Raw genomic sequence first — 19305 nt, 5'->3', positions numbered from 1 at the left:
CTTTTGATCTCCAGAATGGAATTTCTGGTTTATTTTGGCATCAGTGTAGCCAGGTGATACAGCGTGCTGGTTACAGCAACTTTCTGGTTCTGGCAGAAGCTGCTGCTGCTGCATGGTATACTTTGTATTTGTCATGTGTTTATTATGTATAATGTTGGAATCTAGTGCATTCCTCTGCAAAGAGAACTTCTTGTGTAAGTTTGAGTCATGTGATTTATCTTGTATTTTCCTGTCAACTGATGTGACTTAGGGTTCTGGCTCCTTGCTTGCTGCCGTGTGGGAAATGACTCGTGTTCAAGCCATCCTTTTGTGGGCAGCCATGGACTGCTTTTTGAGGTTCTCAGGCTGCAGCTGTATTGACATTAAGTTTGTGCATTAGTATCTACATTTTGCTTAAAGTAGGTGTGCATGCTGATGTCAGTGTTAAATGGCTGGCAGAGAGCAAAGAGCCTTGAGGATGACTGGGATGAAGGTCACCCTCACCGTTGTCATCAGTGTGACATGTCCCTAGCTGCCTGACCTGACTTCTGTTTGTTCATCAAGGACTGTATAAAGCTGAGACAGTCCATTGCAATACCCTGGGACTGATGTCCAAGGCAGCATCTTCCACGTTTTCTTCCAAACTGACCTCTTGACACTGTTCCCAACTGTAAGAGGCAGGTACAAAGTGCCTCCGCATATCCCGTCAGTGACTGCTATATGGTACACAGATAGCTGTAGTATCTGTTGTGTGAGCAGCTCATCTGATCAGGAAAAGCAGCTGCCAGATAACTGCCACTCTCTCCCTATGTGTAGGTACAAAAAATGTGGGGAGTGAGTGTTGGGTGGAAGTGGGGCATCTCACACAATCAGTCCTGGCCCCATGAGGTCAGTTGTGGAAAGCATGCTCTGGAGTGACCAGCAGCGCTGGTTCCGGGAAAATAAAGGCACCCTGTTTTCTGCAGTGTAACCCAGTTACTGATTGTAATCAGTGTTGGTGCATATACCAGCATAAGCAGTGCACAAAACATTTTGTAAATTATTTAATTCATTCAGGCAGGTTATGACAGATGCATAAACTCTAAGGCTGAGTGCTAAAGTAAGTGAACCATCTTTTAAGTTTTGAGGAAATTGGATATCAGTTGTAAAAATGCCCAGTGCCCTGCCAGGCACAGATAAGTACCGGAGAAGGGTAAACAGGCAATGGCTTTTGGCAGGACTGAGCTCTTGCATGATGGTGAAACATATTTCTGAATTGGAGCTATTTTGCAGTGATGAACCATAATTTATTACAATAGCCTCGGATCTTTGTCATGTGAGGTTGTTATTATACCTGGACATGTCATGAACCTGAAAATCCTTCCCTGGTTTTTTTCAGCTTTTCCAAATGAAAAAGGGGAAGCGGTTATATTTTTTGTATAGTGCAAAAAAGCTGCCCTTAATAATCAGTAAAGATTTTACTATTAGTCTTTCTTTCCCTAAGATCTAAGTATTCTGTAAATTTATCCTTTGTATATTTTCTAATATAATATATTTTTCCCTATAAAAGTGTACATTTTTGTTTATTCATGTGGTAAGGTGAAGTATTTGAAGATTTAACTCACATCAAGATAAGTCTGATTGCGAAATAATTTCCTCTGACATACAACTGTTTATTTATTGGTCAGTGGATTAAGGATTGCAAGCATATAATGAGATAAGCAAAATGTTATTCTATTACTGAAAATCTGCACAGATAAATAGCTTATCTACATATGTCCTATATTTCTGTTTGTCTGCCAGTTGTGTACAAGGTGACAACTCCTTGTATTTAAAAATCACATTTACTGTGGATTTTATTTGCATTTCCCAGATCTTGTGTTGTCATGAGCTTTACTCTGGCCCAAGTTAAGCTATTTCTGCAAAATCTTTGCAGTTCATAATCTCATCTGTAGCCTTTCATGACTTTGTTTTAATTTTTTTCCTTACAGCTCCAACTGTAAGTTCAAACTTCTTCCTAGCAATTCTGACAAGCATGGAGGTTGTGATCAGGTGGTGCTCTTGTTTTATTCAGGCTTTCTAGTTTCACCATTTTTGCAACCAGTGATGTTTGTTCCCAGGTGCTTGTGCTTCATCCGTAGGACAATTTCTAAAGAAGTCGGTGAAATTCTAGATATTCTTCCACAGGATTTTGTGCTCTTTCCACCCACCAGTAAATGTGTGTGGCCAAGAAGTGCTATGGGTAGTTCTTAGCTCTAGACCGGTGTCTCATCTGTGTCATCTCCTTCGTTCTGCTCCTTCATCTGTGCTCTGAGTTCTGACAATGCTGTGTGCTTGCACAGCATGTCTAGCAAGGACTTTCTAAATGACTTGCAAAGGAAAAAGTATATGAATGGATCTAGGCAAGCATTTAGCGATGTTAGCCACAGCGTGCTCTCTTTCAAGTAAAACAAGGTGTTCTGAGCAGAGCATTCAAAAACATCTCTTGTTTGGCTCAACGTGTAGGGGATTCTAGTGAAGTGGAAAGGCACAAAACAAATAAAAAACACTGCAATAATGATGAAAACCTTCAGATTTACAGTCTTTTTGGATGCTTTTCCTCTGGATCTTGTCTTTTTGTAGGATTTGTACAGTTCTTTACTTATGAGTATGTAGCATACAACTATGACTGCTAAATTAACCCAGAAGATAAGTTGACAAATGTAATTTACGATTTCATGCCAGACTAAGCCAAACTCAGATTTCAAGAGAGCGCACTTTTTTACGTTCTTAGGCGTTTTCTTCTTGTTCGTTAGAATCATGTTGGGTAATGAAAGAGCAAACATTGATATCCAAATTGCTGTGGACAGGATCTTGGCACCTAAAAGTTTCCTTGGTGTTGATGTTCTGAAAGGCGAAGTGGCTTTCTGATAGCGATCGATAGTTATTAGGCCAAGAAACAAAATGCTAATGTACATGGTGAAGTAAAATACAACCTGGGTGACTTGGCACACAAATCCTCTCAGTTCCCATGATACCAACTTTGCATCACTGAGGATTTTAAATGGAAAAGTCAAGATCATGAGGAAGTCAGAAATGACAGTGTTCTTGAGGAAGATGATGAAATTGGATTTACTGGATATTTTAAAAAAGACCCACATTGCCAGGCCGTTCATGGTGATACCCACCAGGAACAGAATTGTATAAAGCAAAGGAAAAATGGCTTGGCTGAGTTTGTTATCGCTGGTGCAGTTGGTGTCGTTTCTGGAGTAGCTGAGGTTGGTTGTGGCTTTCATTTGCACTTTGTCTTTTTCCCCCTCCCTGTAAAAACAAAAAAGAAGAAAATGAATTTGTGAGTTATATCTGTGGTAAGACTTCAGCCTTTTTAGTCTGCTTTTAAATTTTGTTGGGAGCATACCTTTGGGGATTTTGGCTGCTGTAAGTTGCGTTTTACTTTACTGAGGATGTCAGGTTTCTACAGGGGAAGAGCGCTAGATGTAGCCACGTTTGTAAGGTGGCTTGGCTTGGTCTCCTGTGACTGAAACGCCAAGGTGACCTTCCATCCTAACCTCCCGAGCTTCCCACGCAGCTTCCCCGAGACCCGCACTGCAGGGACGGGCAAGGGGCCGGCATGGCGGTGGGCTGCGGGGGCGGCGCGGCCGGCGTCGTGCCGCCTGTCCCCTGGCACGAGCGCGTGGGTGCCGGCGCAGCTCTCGCTGGGTGCAGCGCGGGGACGGGGGGCCCTGACGTGGATCTCCCGGCCCCCGTGGCCCTGCCGCCGAAGTTACAGCGAGGTGGGCCGCGGGCCCTGGCCTGGCTGGGCTCGGCCCGGCTGTGCCACCTCAGGCGCTGGCCCGGCAGCAGAGAGGAGCTGGTGAGGGTCCGCCCAGGGCAGAGAGGCCGTCGTGCCGCAGGCGGGCCGGCGCGGCTGCGGTTTCGCTTGTCTGACACGCGTCTGCCCAAGCTGCCTCTCTCCTCCCAGCAAGGAGGGAGAAATGTCCCTTTCTGCATCTTCCTCAGCGTGGGAAGGAATAGCGTTTAAACTTGTTCTGACTGCAGGTTCAACAGTGCTGGGCTGAAGTAAGAGGAGTCAGATGCCCCTTTTTAGCGTGTTTCTGCTCGGCTGGCTGGCTCTCCCAATGGCGTTACTTCAGCCTCGCTTTTGGTTGTCCTTGAAGCCTTCCCCTCCCTGCCCCTGCTCAGACCCTGGGAATGGCTGTTCGCAGGCTGCTGCCGTTTTACCCAGGTACTCCAAGGGTGGATGTGGCACCCCACAACGTCACTGTTTGTTGCTTCCAAGGGGAAGAAAGAGAGAGGAGAACCTGCTCTTCAACCCTACATATTAGCACTTGGACAGCCAACGGTGTCCGTTACTGCAGCGGTTACACATTTGCCAGCAAAGTCTGAAGTTATTTGTAGCTTTGTTTATGTAGGTATTCATGTATACCTTTGCTTCTAGTTTGACAGTTTATCCTGTTGTTTTCCTAAATCACTTGCTTTACCGGTGCCGTGTTGCAAATAAATTTAAGACTTCGCTGACTTGAGGCAACACTCAGGAGCTGCAGCATCCCGTGCTCTGCAGTGAGCGCCTGTGAAGTCACTGCTGAGACCCCTGCGCAGCGCTGCTCCCCTCCGAGCCCGCTCTAACCACGAAACCAAGAGCACGTTGGCCAGCCAGTCATCCACAAACTCCGAGCGACTGGCATCTGTGTAACTGGTAACAGGGGCTGAGCTGAAAACTGTTGCTCTTAGTCCGAAAACTTTGATCAGATCAGGTCTGATCAGAACTGGTTGCCTGGGAAAGCCGGGCAGGGATGTTGAATCAGTCAGTGTTGCATTTCAAAAGGAGAAACTTTCAGGTCTGTAGTGATGCAATTGTAAAAATTGCTATATTTCTGTATGATTTCTGCCTTTGTAAAATAAGGCACACGGGAGTTGATGCTTTGTCAACCAATGCCCAGACATCCCTGACATCTTCCTTGCAGAGCTGCAAGGGTTTATTTCTATCTTATCGGTAAGACAGAAATAAATTGGCTTATGCTTTGAAGCACGTAACAGATTCAGCTGCCAAGTCTAATCCTAATGAAATAAGAATTCCCTAAGCATGCAAAATCAGACACCTTCCCTCCCAACCCCAAAATCAAAGAGATTACCGTAGTGTGCTGTTGAGAAGCAATGAAACGCTTGGGTATTGCCTGTGATGGGAAGCTAGTGGTGCTGACAGAGGGTCGTTTGCGGTTCCTCTAGTTCTTCACCATGTGAGCAGGCAGGAGTGTTCATGTGTAAATCCCGCAGAGCAAAGAGAGGCTGGAGGAACGGCTGAGCATCCCAGTTCTGAGGCTTAGACCTTCCTCTGGCTTTGAACTGCTTTTTTAGCCAGAGACAGCTGCAAATTCCAGGTGACGTTCTTGGTGCTTCTGCTTTTATTTCCTCTAGATGAGAGAGACAAATAGAATTTTAAAAATAATTAGAGGTTTACTTCCTGCTTTTGACCTACTAACAGAGTCACTTTTTTTGAAAGAGAGCATGTACTTTGTAAGACTGTGCAACTTGTCTGAGCACAGAGTTGCACCCCGTCTACCTTTTTGCCTTGTGATTCTTCAGTACTATTTTTGTACACAGCCTTTTTTTTAAAAAAACTTTTAAAGTAGTTGAAAGTAGTGGGGATTGTTTAGTTTGGAGAAGGTAAGTCTATTACTGAACAAAATATTTATACTTTATATGGCTTGCAGAGCAGCGCTCCAAGTTTTTAACTTGTATACGGTGCATCAACATTACACAATACATTTTATTAAAAGACTAAATATAACCAGTTACAATTTAAAGAAACTATACATATTTCTATTTCTTTGGGATGTGCAAAATAGAATTTTAGGAGTTGGGCTGCATCTTTTTTTCAATGGACTTGTACATAACAGGAGAAAAGTTGCACAGTTTCTAGACATTTCTTCTACTTACTAATCTGCTACTGAATATCAATCCAGGGGACAGTTAGGAGGTTATCTGTATGCGTCCCCTGACTCTGTCCTTATAGATACATACAGAATTCTTAATATCAGATGACATTTTTTCCCTCTGTATTTTTACCCTACTCTTTGGTGATTTCATTTGGCACCGTTTCCTCCACACTGATAACCACAGGAGATGGGTTTTGTGATGAAGAGTTAGTTATTGTTTATTGCAGTCTGGGCTACTCAGGTTGGGTTTCTGCAGGTGATGACAGAAAAAAGAAAAGAGTCTTCACTTGTATCTGATCTTTTCAGGATGAATCTTCCAGTCATGAGTGTAACCAGCGTATGATTCTCCTTTATGGTGTTGGTAAGGAGCGCGATGAAGCAAGGCATCAGCTGAAGAAGATTACCAAAGACATCCTCAAAATTCTGAATAAGAAGAGTACTACTGAAATGGGTGGTAAATGCTTTAATGCTGCTGTATGGTAGCCTGTAGTGAAGATCACGGGAGCTGTTAGGTGCTCAGCAAGTTGTCTGGAGCCATGCGTGTTAATCATGTAATTTGGCTTTCATCCCCTTTTGCAGTCACTGGGTGAAGTACTGACCAGAGTCAGCACAAAGTGCAATCTGTTGGCCTGCCTTACAGCTGCACCAGGATGGCAAAGGGCCACTGTGGTTAGAAATCCCTATTTTCCATTATAACAACTTGGCTGTAAACACTTGCATTTGGCTAAAGCCTGGAATATGAGATATTGGCCAATGAGCGATACATATTCCTTACCCTCCTAGTAAAACTGCATGACTGTTTTTCAGTTTTTCTTGGCTGTCACCTTTTTGCATGGAATAACCTCGAAGTAGCTTTGATATTGTTACGTGCTGTGGCGTATATTTGTCCCAAGTATAATGGAAAACTGAGGCAAGTAGGGCTTTATGTAGTCATGAGTAAAGCTTATTAAAATTTTTATTGTCTTTTAAATCCATAATAATGCAAAACTACTAGGGATCCATTAAATATAAAGTGACAAAAATAATTTTTTATCTGTTAAGTTGGGGATGAAGGGCAAAAAGCCAGGAAGACCAAACAAGAAGCATTTCCAACCCTAGAGACCGTGTTCACAAAACTACAGCAACTGTCCTATTTTGATCAACATCAGGTGACATCTCAGGTACTTCCCTTGTATAAAATCATAGCCTTTTATGTTCTGCTGTAGAGATATCAAATAGGAAGCAAATCTAGGTTTTTAGAAGTGTTTTGTATATCAAGAATTTTCAGTGCACTGCTACTTCAAAGGCAAGTGAAAAAATGCTGCCTTGGTATTATAAAATACCTGCTTCTGTAGATATTTGGGTGTTTGGTTTGGTATGTTTGGAGGATTTTGCTTGTTTGTTATGCAAGAAGCTTTCTGGATTATTATAGATGTCCTGATTTTTTAATGAAAAATTTGAAATAAATTTTACATACATTTCCATTAACAGCATTGTTTAGAGCCCGTTGGTAAATTAGATACTTATTAAACAATCTCTTGCATATGTATAAGATGCTACTTCATCTGTGTTCATGAAGGACTGTGAACTCTTCTGTGTTTTTGTGCAACAAACTGAGTATGTTTCTTTGAAAAGCTGGTGGATAATACAGTTTGTTCTTTTCTGGATATTTATAGTCAACCTTTACTGTTAAAAAGCTATATCAGTGGCTGACTGGAGAACATAAATAATTTGTTTTAAATGACAAACCTAGTTTTCCTGGTTTATATTAAGACCTGTATGTGTGCAAATATGTCAGCACAGGATTTCACCACTTTCTCAGGTGTTACTGTTTTTAAGTACATTTTAATAACCAGAGGCTACTATAAGAAACAAAGTAAAGGAGGTACATATTTGGTACTTAATTTGTAAGACATCTTTGAATCTGGTCTTTTGAATGAATTTATTACATGTTTTGTTTGCAGGATAACATGTTATTAATTATCTGAAAATCATCAATAAAAAAAATCACAATGCAGTAAGATGAAAAGAAAAATTATTTTGCCTCTTTAAAGCAAAATACCCCACAGAATAAAAATCAGTATTGTAGATGTTAAGAACAGTGTGACTCTCAGCTGTAAAGCAGCAGAACAGCATTTTCTGTGTTGTCAGTTTTGGAAATAAAACGGCATTACGACTGACTTGCAGGATAGTAGCATAATAGATATACTCAATACTCAAGCATGATTTGTTAGTGCTTTTGTCTGCAAAATGCTGTCACTTGCTATTACCACCTACAAGATAGGATTTTTGGAGCACTAGTGCATCTGAGAAACCCTCAGTCACCATATGACTTTCCAACATTTATTTTCACAGATCTCCAGTAATGTTCTTGAACAGATAACTAGTTTTGCCTCAGGAACATCCTATCATCTTCCCTTGGCTCACCATATACAGCTCATCTTTGATCTCATGGAACCAGCACTGAATATCAATGGACTTATAGACTTTGCAATACAGGTAAACAGAGTTCATTGGTGGCGGGGGAGTGGGTGGAGGGGGTGGGGGTGTGTTATGTCAGGATAAAGCTGTGATACATTTTCTGTAAAATCTGAAAAAAACCCAAGAGCTGGACTGCAAATTCTCCTGATTTATCTGTTTCAGTTTCCTGACCTCTGAAACAGAGTGCCAGATAACTTCCCCTCCTGTCTTACTTTGACAACTTTGGAGAATCAATAGATGTATTTTATTTTGAAATCTTTCAAAATTAATAAAATTCTGAATTATTTTTGCACAAAGTGTTTTAGGATGGGCTTCACTGTTTCAGGCTGAACCATCATATTACACAGTAAAGCACCTCGGTGCCAGAAATGCCATGTATTTCTGAAGGGCAATTCTGAGGGATGTTTTTTATACTTTAACAGTTTATTTTGCTCCTCATTCCCCTTGTTCTGTAGTAAGGAATATCATTTTTGTTTGCCATATAGTTTTTCCTTATTGAGTTTATTTTTGCACACATTTTACATGTTTAACTTGGAAGTTATTTTCAGTATTTTTGTGTATGCGTTTTTAGCTGTTGAATGAGCTGAGTGTTGTGGAGGCAGAGCTGCTGCTGAAGTCGTCCAGCCTGGCAGGAAGCTACACGACGGGGCTGTGCGTCTGCATCGTCGCCGTTCTGCGGCGGTACCATGCCTGCCTCATCCTCAACTCGGAGCAAACCGCACAAGTCTTTGAAGGGTTTGTGGTAGCCACAGTTTTCCAAAAAGTATTTTTGGTGTTTGCTCTTCAGCAAAAAATGCGTTTAAGTTCAGGTAGTTAAGACCAACTGTTGCACTGCTATTGGAAGGCTGAAGCGAGCGCAGGTGAGTGGAGCAGATGGCTCACCTCTGCAGCCCGCTCCCCGCGGCTGGTGGGACCTGCACACTTTGTAACCTAGGAAAAGGGGGAAGATGTGTATCTTGATTTCCTACCCATTTGCCTCATTCTGCCCTGGGCTCAAGTGCCTCTGTGTCCTGTCCTCCCTGGGGCCCAGGCAAGCGCACGGGTGACACCAAACTTCACGTGAGCCCCGTCAGCCTGTAGGTGCAAGGTCTGTCATCAAGTTGCCCAGCTAATGGTGGGGTTTGTATGATACGTAACAATACGAGACACGTTTCTAAGGTGTGTCGGAACGAACTCAGAATGGTTTTATTTTTGCAGGTTGTGCGGGGTGGTAAAGCATGTCGTTAATCCCTCAGAGTGTTCCTCTCCAGAAAGGTGTATTTTAGCTTACCTCTATGATCTGTACGTGTCCTGTAGTCACCTGAGAAGCAAGTTTGGAGACCTCTTCAGGTGGGTGGTAATGGGATTTTTCTCACCACTGCCTAGCCTGTAGACTGATGCAGACTGCTGTGGTTTTCAGTTCAGTCTGCTTTCCCTGGAAGATGCAGCGCTGCCTTTGCTGCTTTACCTTTACTATCCAATTCTTTTGCCTGTGCCAGCATGGCAGCACAGCACGTGGTCCTGAGCCGGCGAAGTCCTCGCGCTGTGTGGGTACCTGCCGTGGAGGAGCAGAGGCTGAGCCCTCCTTGCAGTGCTGTGGTTAGCTTAGCAGGTTGTTCCAGCAAGCAGCGCTCACGCAGAGCGAGCAGGCGTGGGGCGAGGGAAGCGGGGACCGTCACTGCCAGGCCGGCTGCTGAGGCAGTTGTGGCGCGCAGCGTCGGGCCCCTCCCCAGACACCTTTGCTTTTGCAGATTGTGATGTGCCTGATTAGGTTCCTATAACGCATCAGCAAATTGGCTGTAATGCATACAATGTTGGATGGAAAAATAACAAAATCTTAGCTGACGCAGCTGTAATATTCTATTAAATATTTCCTTTGATGTGGGGAGAGGCACAAACATGTTTGAGTTTGTGCGTTTTATGGTCGAATGTTCAGTTCCTTGATTTTTAAATTAAAAAAATATTTTAGGTACTCATATGCTGTATTTTTGGCTCTTGCTTTTTAAAGGGGGAGTGGAAACCTTTCATATGCAAATACGCATCTTGTGAGAGTTACAAACCACTTCAGTTACTGTTTCCCCTCCTAGTTTATATACCTGGGTTTGGTTTGCGTACTTCACATTTGTGGTTTTCATTTCAGAGGGAGAAGGAAAAGAGTTCTCAGTAATAATCTCAATATTTTAATAGGTTTACAAAGACATGGGAATGGTAGCATTTAACATAAGAAACACTAGAAAAAAGAAATATGAAATATAGAACTACAGAAGTGTCTTAGCTATATCCTGAAAGTTCAGTAACACAATAAAAAAAATAACTTTTTTATTAATACTAACCTACAATAGCAAAGCAAAACATCATCTAGTACTATAGAGATATTTAAGGTATTAAATTATATATTAAATATGTGATATACAGCACTTGATTTGAAGCCCCTTTTTTCAGACAAGTGGAGTTAGAAATTCTCTGAAAACTGGTAATAAAATTTATGTATACATTTTTTAAACAGCTGTGTATAGGTAATACTACACTAATTTTCTTCTTGGTTTCCTTGCTACAACTGAGACAAAACCAAAACCAGTTGTCTGTACATGGCAACTTTTTTAGCTGCTTCTTAGCATGCTGTAAGTCCCACTATTTCTCTCTCTCTAAGTCAATTTGAAGTGACAATAAAGTACAGATCATAAATGTTCAAGTGTAGAGACTTACCTTCTGTATATTGCAGTGCTTCGAAAATGGCTTCTAATATCATCTGCAGTATTTCTCATGACCAGGCTTTACTAAGTGAGCTGCCTGTTTTCGTTTAGTATGCTTGGTATATTTAGTTGTATTCACTAAACTTCCTTTTTTTAAATCATTCCTTCACTTTTTTTTAAATTGTTATCTTCTGACCACTCCCCCAGCATTACTTCTTGTGCAAGTACAGTTTCAGAGGCTGCTTTGGTCACATACTCAGTATTGTATCATTTGGGTTTTGGACCTTTCTTTCTGTGACCCATGTGTAGGTAAATGCTGTGATGACAGTGTCGGGGACGTATGTCTGCCCAGGAGGCCCATTTAAATAGTGCCTGATGGTTGAAGCATGGGGTATTTGTTTTCCACTAGTTGGTTTTCTTTCTTTGCTGTTACACTGGCTGTTAGAGCAAAGGGTTAATGTCAGGTATTACCCTTCTTGTAGATTAATTATGCTGCTAATGGCCTCTTCTTTCTGCACTGGAGCATCCCGATGAGGAGCAGCGTGTGCAGGGGCTGCACAGTGGCAGGGTGTCCCCAGGGCTGCCCTCCAAGCGCTGTGTCCAGCTGCTGCCGTGCACATTGTGCTCCTTCTTCAGGTTACAGATGCCTTCCAGAGGCACAGTTGCTTCCTCTGTCTTTTCATCCTGGGGCCAGTGGAGTTCTAAAATTCCAAAAGTTTCATGTATTTTAAGTTAATTTAAAGTTAATTTAAATTAATAGATTTTTTTTCAGCAATGAAGAAGTCTTCCCTGTTGGGATAATTAGTGAAGTTTGTCCATGTGGATGTTGTTTCCAGCTGTGGTGTAAAACCCAATGCTTGAGACAAATGCTCCTTAGAACATTTTGTGTGTGGAATTTGCATTCTTCACTAACACATTTTTTGTCCCCCTGAAGAAAGCCAATTAACATATAGGTATTCCTAGCCTGGAACATTTCTTGACCTTTTGCCATAATTATTAATGTCAAAATATGACCTTTAAGTATCTTTTCTTTGTTTACTGATTTCATCTTTCAAAAAGTTGTCTGTTATGTCATGTTATTACCAGATGTAGTGTTTTTAACTTAGATAAATTTTCTCATTTTTCGTTAATTAATTCTTCTTCACCACCACTGCAGTTCACTGTGTCGTAACACATAAAGAGGGGGAGCAGCATTATGGAGCACTGTTAACAGTTCACTGTAGAGGCATTTCATGCTCCAGGAAGTTATTGCTAGTGAGGAATGAATGTGTGGTCCTTATCCAGCTGCTCACAATTTCGGTCATAGGAATGTCATAGAAGTGATTTGGAAACTTGCGACTATTTGCAGGAAAACTTGAATGAAATTGATGTATCAGCCTTATTTCTGGTAGATGCTCCTTATAAAAAATGAGTTTGAGAATGTGTACAGAATGGTAACCAAACTAGGATTTTCTAATCCCACGTGGTATGTTCAACAGCATTCCTGCAAAGTATGGTTTTTGGCAACTCACTCTTTTTTTTGGTCCTCAGTAGTGCCTGTTCTAAGGTGAAGCAAACAATATACAGCAATGTTCAGCCTTCAAATTCCAATTTACTGTGGGATCCAGAGTTCATGCTAGATTTTATCGAGAATCCTTCTGCTCACAGCATTAACTACTCAATGCTGGGCAAGATCCTGAGCGATAATGCAGCCAACCGCTACAGCTTTGTCTGCAATGCGCTAATGAACGTGTGCATGGGGCACCAAGATGCAGGAAGGTAAGGCACACCGTGCTGGAATCAAACTGGATGGATTTTTACGTGTTATATATGAGGTTTCCTTTCACCTTTTTGTTTTGTGTCTTTTTTGCAATTGTTTTCATTCATTACTCTTTCTGGTTGCTGAAAATTTATTGAGTAAGTTTAATCTGGGTTATTTCATTAAATCAATCTGCATAATTTAACAGAAGGGAGTAACAAGTAGAAAGTACTCACTGTAAAGCAGTCAGTAAGCTTTTCGTATCAGCAGTTGTGCCATTTCAGACAGAACAGCTCAGCACAATCTTTGCTCATTAGAAGCCTGTAAATGAAGGAAGGTTCTGCATTATGTCATTTCCTTCTTCTGATGCAATTGGTGTTTAATTTATTAAATGTGTAATTTCTTTATTATGGATTTCATCTTCATAGGTAATATGTAGATTAAAAAAAAATTTTTTTTAAGTATTAAGGGTTTTATTGGGTAGAAGCTACTAGAATTGTAACAGCTGTCAGTTATATTTTAAGAGTAGCTTGGACCTCATGGTACACAGTTCAAGTTGGTCTCTGATGATTAGAGTTCAGGATGAGATCTCCACTTCAACAGGTTGTCCGGCACTGTATTAAGGTGGTTGTCTGCTGACACGAGCAGGTGCTGGCTCCTGCCACTCTCAGGTGGAGCTTTGGTCTGATCCAGCACGACACTTCTTGGGTCTTAAGTCTACATTAGATCTTTTTAGATAATGTTGAGGTACTGACAAGAAGTATAGTGAAGAACCCTTGCAATAAAACAGCTTAACATCAGTGTCAGGGTTTTACACTGACAGTATGTTTTGTTTCATAATGGAGATGTTCTCTCAGTTGCTTCCTCTGTCCAGTATGTAAACGCATAAACTCAGCCTTCTTGTCCAAATGTAGCACTGCAGCATTGAAACTCTTTTACCCTGGTTTTCCATTCTGCAAAGTCTGTGATGCAGGGTGAAACGGACACTGATTTTTGGATCTAGCCTTTACCCCTGCCCCCTGCACCTCTACCGCTCTTACACAGTCAAACCCACCAGAACTTGGTGTTCTGTTCTGATTCTGTTCCAATTTTTATTAAGAAATTCTTGGTGTTGATAGTTAAGCCTAGGTGCAGCAGTAGCTGACAGTCTTTTTTAAGGCTGCTGCCAGATCACAAAACTCAAGGAAATTGTGGAATTTTTTTTTCCTTTTCTTTTGTGATTGAATCCTGCCCAAAATGTGTACAGTTCCTGTATCCTTCTTCCTGTCCCTAGTGTGAAGCCACCTCTGAAACATCCAAAGAAGGTCCAAAGGAGGCCACAAAAATGGTCAGAACTGGAGCACCTCTCTTGTGAAGACAGGCTGAGAGAGTTGGGTTGTTCAGCCTGGAGAAGAGAAGGCTCTGGGGAGACCTTATAGCGGCCTTCCAGTACCTAAAGGGGACCTACAGGAGAGATGGGGAGGGACTTTTTACAAGGGCAGGTAGGGATAGGACAAGGGGTAATGGCTTTAAACTGAAAGGGGGTAGATTTAGATTAGCTGTAAGGAAGAAGTTCTTCACAGTGAGGGTGCTGAGGCACTGGGACAGGTTGCCCAGAGAAGTTGTGGCTGCCCCATCCCTGGCAGTGTTCAAGGCCAGGTTGGATGGGGCTTGGAGCAACCTGGTCTAGTGGAAGGTGTCCCTGCCCATTCCAGGGGGCTTGGAACTAGATGGTCTTTAAGGTCCCTTCCAACCCAGACCATTCTGTGATTCTTTGAAATGTGGGGCATTCTTGGCAGAGCAGAGCAGCTGAGAGGAAGCGGTTTTGTAAGAGCAGCAAAGGGGAACATCTAAATGTGGCCAAACGGGTTTCACTGTGGAACAGAGAAAAAATAACTTGCACTGGGATGAGTCAACTCTGCTGTTTTTTAAAACGTTACATAACTCTGAGTCATACACCAAATCACACATTACACAGTATGCGATCTATGAAGTAAAATTCATTAATGCCAATTAATTTTGTGACTCTCTCGTTCCTCCTGAACAGTAGTGCTGGTGAGGAGGGCTCCGGCCGGGGCTGGAGAGGTGTGCACCACACACACCACTTTCCTGTGACATTTTTGCTTGAAAGAGGATGGAGCTGCTGTTTGTGTGGCAGCACCTAGGAAAGGCCAGAGAGTGTGCCCCTGTGGAGAGGGGCAGGTCATCTGTCTTGGTGGGTTGCAGGTAGCAGGGGTTTGGGTGCTGCATCCCTCCTCCTGGGCAGCTCAGCACAGGTAGGGAAGCTGGTAGGGACACAGGGCGTACAGAGCAGGGTTTACACAAAATAAAGGTCCTGTGCTACTGTACATTGGATGGATGCAAGTTATGGGGTACAAGTCACATACTGGGGTTTTTTTCCAGATGCTCCAGTTGTCCACAACCGAATAACACTAAGTTATATGTACAGTAGCATAATCACATTTGGACATAAACCCCCACCTTAAGTGAGGATACAGCAGTTCTTCTGCCAAGCACTGATCTGCTTTGACCTAAATATTTATTGTTTACAAAATATCTTTCTTCTGTATTAGTTTTTCTCTTCTTTCCTAGGATTAATGACATAGCAAACCTTTGCGCAGAGCTGACGGCATGCTGCACGGTGCTTAGCTCAGAGTGGTTAGGGGTCGTAAAAGCTCTTTGCTGCTCTTCAAATCACGTCTGGGGTTTCAATGATCTGCTCTGCAGTGTGGATGTAAGTTCAATATCTTCTGAAGTATCTGTTAAACCTACATCTAGGGTGTGCTTAGAGGTATAGTAAGGTTTCCATTCAATACAAAATGCGGAGCACAGATTTAGTCCTGTATCCATTTGAGGCTTTTAATGAGATTTGTGATTGATTTTTGTTCTTTCCTTCATCTTCAGGGTTAATGTAGAATTTGGGCAGTGCTTAGAGTTTTTTCTTTGTAAATCTTTTTTTTTTTCTTTATTATGGAATGATATGGAATATCAGGGGTGTGCTTTAAAAGGAGCAGGCATGTCCATATACTTTTTCTAAAATGCTGATGGACGTGTAAATAACTAGCTCTGTTTTAAAGACGCTGTTTTGGTGTTGGCTCTGGGGTTGCAGAAGGGGTGGTATGCTTTGCTGTTTCTTACCTGGTGTAAGTTACCATCGTCCTGTTAAAGTCAGCACGATTACGGTGACTAATGTTATCCAGTATCTGATTCAGTATATTTATCTATAGTTTGATTACATATGCCTTCAGGAACAGATTGAAGCTGTGTGCTTGGGGACATATTCTTGTTCTAAGGCTAAGGAATGAGTATCAATATTATCGTTTTTTACAGAATGTTAAAATTTTCTCAGTTTTTATAAGACTAATGTTTTTTACTTCAGAATTTGCGGTATTTGAAATAGTTATTGGTTAAAATTAAGTTAAGAGCTATCAGTATTTGCCATTAAATGTTTGGGAAATGCATTAAAATGTAGACACAAATGCTTATGTATAAAAATTTTACTATTTATTCTTATAATTAATTCCTTAATAATAGTGGCAGTGGTGTGTGTACTGTTATGTAAGTGCACTGTTATGTGAAGCCTTGCAATGTTTTTCCTTCAAGGTGAGCGATCTGTCGTTCCACGATTCCCTGGCCACTTTCATTGCTATATTGATTGCCCGGCAGTGCTTTTCTCTGGAAGATGTAGTTCAGCATGTTGCACTGCCTTCTCTTCTTGCAGCTGGTAAGAAAATACCAAGAGAAAAACTTAGAATGAAGAACATAAGACTTCTTAAGAAGTCTCCATTGATTGAATAAGTAGTGTGTTCTGAACTGTGTTCTTGTGGAATGCCACCTATTGTGCATTGCAGCTTGTGTGTCCCTGCAGTTCCCAAAAGGAGCGACGCCAAATTAGATTAGAGGACCCACACTTGACAAGTGCTATTGGAGTTGCTGACAGCGCACTGTCCCTTTATGTTACGCAGCCTCACTTTCTACTCACAACTCTCTTCTGCTCTGCACTGTGTGCTCAAATGTCTGCCTGATCTACTCAGGTTGTGCATTTCCATCTGCCGTCAGTCTGCCTGACGTTGGCTTTTTCTCTCTGACCTCATTGTCTTTGCCTCCAGCCCTGGAGTACTGTAGCTATGGTCCTCTTTGTTGGCCACTTCACACATTTCTTTTCACTTTCCGCTTGGATTTGTGTTTCTTATTTCTGCTTTGACTGTCAAAAGCCATTTTAACCATGTAGTCTTTTCTGCCATTAATTAGGTCTCTCGCTTACCAAAAATCATACCATTCTTTCCTGGTTTTTGATGACTCAGGGCCATAAATGCTAATTCCTGTTGATGAAATTATTGTATTCCCATTTAGAATGGGGCTGTGAGTTAGAACATTTCCAGGCCTGCCACTGGGACTTAGGAGGTCCTGGGCAGATGCCTTATGTCCGCATCCCATCTTCCATAGCCTGTGGAGATCCGGATGCCGAGCCTGGGGCGAGGATGACCTGTCGGCTACTCCTGCACCTCTTCAGGACACCCCAGGTCTGCCTCTTTCCCCAGGGAACAGGTAAGTTGCCTGCTGTGTGGCCCTTTCATTTCAGAAAGTGAACCCAGATGTGTTTTGATGGCTTCAGATTTCATGTGAGAAAATATCCATAGTGCGAATGGAAGTGATAGCCTGTTTAAAATTACAGATGTTTCACCAGTGAAAAGTTGATACATTCTTACTTGCTTGGGAAATGTTTTATATGCATGTAAAACTATAGAAGTTTGCTGAAACTTATTCATTATCAACACCTGGCCACCCAGGTGTGGCATAATGTTGACATAAAACTCAGCCATTTGAATATTACATCTTAAAAAAGAAAATTAAGTTTTAACACAGTATCTGTGTACACTTCAGCAAAGAGGAATACATTTAGAAGACTGTTCTGTCCTGATAGTTCTCATTTTGTTTTGGAACTTCATTGAAACAATCATGTGAGCCTGGGACCTATTAGTACTGTTTTTGTGCCAGTGCTGCTGTTGGCAGTGGTAGTATTTATCACAGTCCCCCCTTCCTTCGTACTAAGTACTGTCAGGGCAGTGACAGCTCCTGTAGTGGGTCATCTTGCAGTGATATAGAAACTAATAGGGATACGGATCATACAGTGTGGTAGCCTTGCATGTAAATTTAAATTAAATGTGATTTTAATAGGGTATAATAAAGCACCTAGTCCAACAGAAGAAACATGAGGAAATTAGTTCTTAGAGTATAGTAATGTAGTGCTCTTTCCTTTTAAATTTGAATCTTTTGTGGTCTGACCTGTGTATGTTTGCCACAGACCAAAAGAGGAAGGATAAAGGCAAGGAACAAGCACCTAACAATTAAAAGGAAACATACCTGGAAATAACCTCTGTTTTGTCTTATACGTATTTCAGCAAATTTGATGACAAGACTATTTCTACGGGAAAATGAAATTGAAAGAAAAAAAACCCTCAGCTCTTAAGTGGTGTCAAATTGTTCCATCTAAAATTAATATTAATTTCTTTTTTTGACCAGGAATGCATGAACTTTTGTTGCATATTTGAGCAAAACAAGTAAGAGCCGTGAAGAATACTATCTGAATAACAGAAATATGTTACGTGGTCCCAGGCTTCCCTAGAAATAAAAGTGGATTTAAATGGATAGGAAAAGTCATGTCTGAACTCTAGGAAATAGTACAAATCAAACAAAATGTGACTATGTTACGGACTTTTCTTATATATGGCTCAGTTAACCACCTCAGAAAGGTGGTAGATTCATCCTTCCTTTCTCCCTCCCTCCCTGTCTTTCAGTCTGTTTATCATCTTCTTCATGTTAGAAAAAGCACTCACTGACTTCTTTTGCAGTCTGCTTCTGAGCTGCAGAATTAGGCTTAACTGTGCAACAGGCATTTATAGTAATTAATTTTGCCTCATTTGTTAAGAAGGCTAGGTGAGGTAAGTAACTTCCTAAATCTGTGACGTCAAAACCAAAATACACTCCAGTTTCTCATTGTGGTTAAATTCACTGTTTACATCGACACAGTGACATGATAGGCTCCTTTTTCTACTTAAATTATCGTATTTTATTTTGATATTAATACATCATAACCATGTATCCCATTTGATTTTAACGACTTACCTGTTAGTCTTCAGTTTCAGTTTCAGAAAATTCAGTTCTTCATTCAGTTATTGTACTTCTGTAGCTGTTTTAGATGAGAAGGATTTTGTACAAAGGAAATTTTAGTTGGTAAATAACAACCATTTTCTACAAGATTTACTCTTCTTTCCATAGGGAAATTATTTCCTGGAATTCGTTCTTCTTGTGATCGTCACCTCTTGGCTGCTGCTCACAACAGTATAGAAGTGGGAGCTGTGTTTGCAGTCTTAAAAGCAATTTTGATGCTTGGTAAGATTATGCAGAGTTGTGTGTAATGTTTTTGTTCTAGTGTTCGAGTAAAAAACAGATCGTGCTAGTTCATTTCCCTGGGAATGTTCCTGCAAAAGGAAAACCCTGATGACAAGAGAAAAATGTGGATACTGTCCATGCTTTTGTAGCATGTGAGTGTTTCCCCCAC

General features: G+C 41.5%; 2 protein-coding genes across 9 annotated transcripts in view; one reads left to right on the top strand and one right to left on the bottom strand.

Moving 5' to 3' along the window:
- Positions 1-19305, top strand: part of MED12L (mediator complex subunit 12L) — a 152036-nt gene that overhangs the window by 99444 nt on the left and 33287 nt on the right. For 6 of the 7 annotated variants that reach the window (XM_049803758.1, XM_049803760.1, XM_049803759.1 and 3 more), the window contains 10 exons: positions 6201-6348; positions 6936-7054; positions 8229-8372; positions 8926-9089; positions 9552-9683; positions 12557-12784; positions 15336-15477; positions 16347-16467; positions 17190-17291; positions 19023-19136. In XM_049803758.1, coding sequence (XP_049659715.1) covers positions 6201-6348; positions 6936-7054; positions 8229-8372; positions 8926-9089; positions 9552-9683; positions 12557-12784; positions 15336-15477; positions 16347-16467; positions 17190-17291; positions 19023-19136 — 1414 coding nt within the window. The remainder of the gene's footprint in view (positions 1-6200; positions 6349-6935; positions 7055-8228; positions 8373-8925; positions 9090-9551; positions 9684-12556; positions 12785-15335; positions 15478-16346; positions 16468-17189; positions 17292-19022; positions 19137-19305) is intronic. The other variant, XM_049803755.1, reaches the window with a different exon arrangement.
- Positions 1022-11241, bottom strand: P2RY12 (purinergic receptor P2Y12). Of its 2 annotated transcripts, none has more exons than XM_049803770.1 (3): positions 11040-11241; positions 5091-5369; positions 1022-3258 (listed from the first exon to the last, which is right to left on the bottom strand). In XM_049803770.1, exon 3 carries the CDS (start codon positions 3231-3233, stop codon positions 2214-2216), a length of 1020 nt encoding a protein of 339 aa, XP_049659727.1. In that variant the 5' UTR covers positions 3234-3258; positions 5091-5369; positions 11040-11241; the 3' UTR covers positions 1022-2213. The 2 variants fall into 2 exon arrangements, with proteins under 2 accessions (XP_049659727.1, XP_049659728.1); XM_049803771.1 differs by lacking the exon at positions 11040-11241 and adding an exon at positions 9625-9705.

The sequence above is a fragment of the Accipiter gentilis genome, chromosome 6 (assembly GCF_929443795.1).
Source record: "Accipiter gentilis chromosome 6, bAccGen1.1, whole genome shotgun sequence".
In the NCBI taxonomy this organism is placed as follows: domain Eukaryota; kingdom Metazoa; phylum Chordata; class Aves; order Accipitriformes; family Accipitridae; genus Astur; species Astur gentilis.
The sequence above is the reverse complement of the archived record's forward strand: the minus strand, read 5'-3'. Positions and strand labels throughout refer to the sequence as shown.

Coding starts and splice junctions, on each gene's coding strand:
- P2RY12 (XM_049803770.1), bottom strand. CDS start 3,233: ATGAAAGCCACAACCAACCTCAGCTACTCCAGAAACGACACCAACTGC.